The 1,726-nt window shown below is 40.4% G+C and overlaps 1 protein-coding gene across 1 annotated transcript in view; it reads left to right on the top strand.

The window, feature by feature from the left end:
• The window catches only part of RAD17 (RAD17 homolog (S. pombe)), a 50,152-nt gene that overhangs the window by 24,585 nt on the left and 23,841 nt on the right, over positions 1-1,726 (top strand). Inside the window, exon 5 of the mRNA XM_012664495.1 lies at positions 56-238. Coding sequence (XP_012519949.1) covers positions 56-238 — 183 coding nt within the window. The remainder of the gene's footprint in view (positions 1-55; positions 239-1,726) is intronic.

Raw genomic sequence — 1,726 nt, 5'->3', positions numbered from 1 at the left:
TTTTAATTTTTGTATTTTAATTTTAAATATTATCACTTGGGTGTATATTATTTAGGAGAGAACAATTTTTGGCCAAGGAAAAAAGGAGTATCATTAAAATCAGAGGCTGCGCTGTCAAAATCAAAACGGAGTAAAAAACCTGACAGGGTTTTTGAACATCAAGAAGTCCAAGCTATTGGTGGCAAAGATGTTTCTCTGTTTCTCTTCAGAGCTTTGGGAAAAATTCTGTATTGTAAAAGTAAGAAACTATACGTTTTTAAAATTTGTTGGATATTACATAGTCTTACAATGGAAATAAAATGCCACATTTTTTTTTTAAATGTCATGTATTTGGTTCTGTTATAAGAAGAAACTAGGGCTGGGTCAGATATTGTTTGCCACGGCCAAAGATGTTATAGAAAAATGTATTTAGATAGAGTATTTTCTGACTATGAGCAAGATAAGAAGTAAAAATAAACTACTATAGGCCATATCCATGTCTGTAAATCTTTAAAATTATAGTTTGCTGAAATTAAGACATCAGTCCAACTTCACTGGCAAATTGGTAGCCCAAAGCCCTTTTAGCATCGGGCTCTAGCCATCAGGACCCTAGACAAATTGTCAGGTACCCTAAGGTTTTTTTCAATCCTCTTGTGTTTTGCTGTACTCCACTAGCTTGCTACTTCCTTAGCCGGAGATGTTCATTGCCCCCTGCTGTCTTCTTTGATGCCCGCTGCTCCCCTTCAGTTTCTCTCTCCCCCATTGCCCATCTCCCAGATTGTCCCTCCTTTCAATAGGAAATACCTGTTTTCAGTCTTATGAGCATGAAGAAAGGAAATTGGGGCTTCTAAATGGGAACCTTCCTACCACCTGAGGAAAATGAAATGGGCATCACTTAGATGGCAAGGAAGACACTCCTCTGTCCCTGGATCCTCTGAACCTAAGTGGATATTCCACCTAATTCTTTTCCTTCCGCCTTTTCTTTTCCTCTCCAACATTCATTTATACTTTCTTGCATTAGGGAATAGGGTTCCTATTCTCTCATGTAAAGAGCAGCATCTTTCTACATAATGAATAAAAGAGTAAAGACCTCTGTGTTGAGATGAGAATCAAAGGAAGGAAGCAACCAAACCTGGAAAAGGTGATATGGGAGTGCTTTGAGAAATAGAGTTTTTTGTTTTTTGGGGTTTTTTGGTTTGTTTTTGTTTCGTGATAGGATCTCACTCTGTTGCCTGGGCTAGAGTACAATGGCATCGTCACAGCTCACTGCAACCTCAAATTCTGGGACTCAAGCAATCCTCCTGCCTCAGCCTCCCAAGTAGCTGGGACTACAGGTGCATACCACCACACCAGGCTAATTTTTCTATTTTTTGTAGAGAAGATCTTGCTATGTTGCCCAGGCTGGTGTCAAACTCCTAGCCTCAAGTGATCCTCCTACCTCAGCTTCTCAAGGTGTGAGCTACCTTGCCCAGCTGAGAAATGTCTTTTAAGTCTAGAAAAGCCATAATCCAGGCATTAGAATTCTAAATTTAGTTTTTGTTAATATTGATAAAATAGGTGACTCACATAACCTTCCAGTTATTTTTTGTTTGTTTGTTTTTGAGGCAGGGTCTTGCTCTGTTGCTCGGGCCAGAGTGCAATGGCGTCAGCATAGCTCACCACACCCTCAAACTCCTGGGTTCAATTAATCCTCCTGCCTCAGCCTCCCGAGTAGCTGGAGCTACATGTGCATGCCACCACGCTGGGC

The sequence above is a fragment of the Propithecus coquereli genome, unplaced genomic scaffold (assembly GCF_000956105.1).
Source record: "Propithecus coquereli isolate 6110/MARCELLA unplaced genomic scaffold, Pcoq_1.0 Scaffold9, whole genome shotgun sequence".
NCBI classification, from domain to species: domain Eukaryota; kingdom Metazoa; phylum Chordata; class Mammalia; order Primates; family Indriidae; genus Propithecus; species Propithecus coquereli.
The sequence above is the reverse complement of the archived record's forward strand: the minus strand, read 5'-3'. Positions and strand labels throughout refer to the sequence as shown.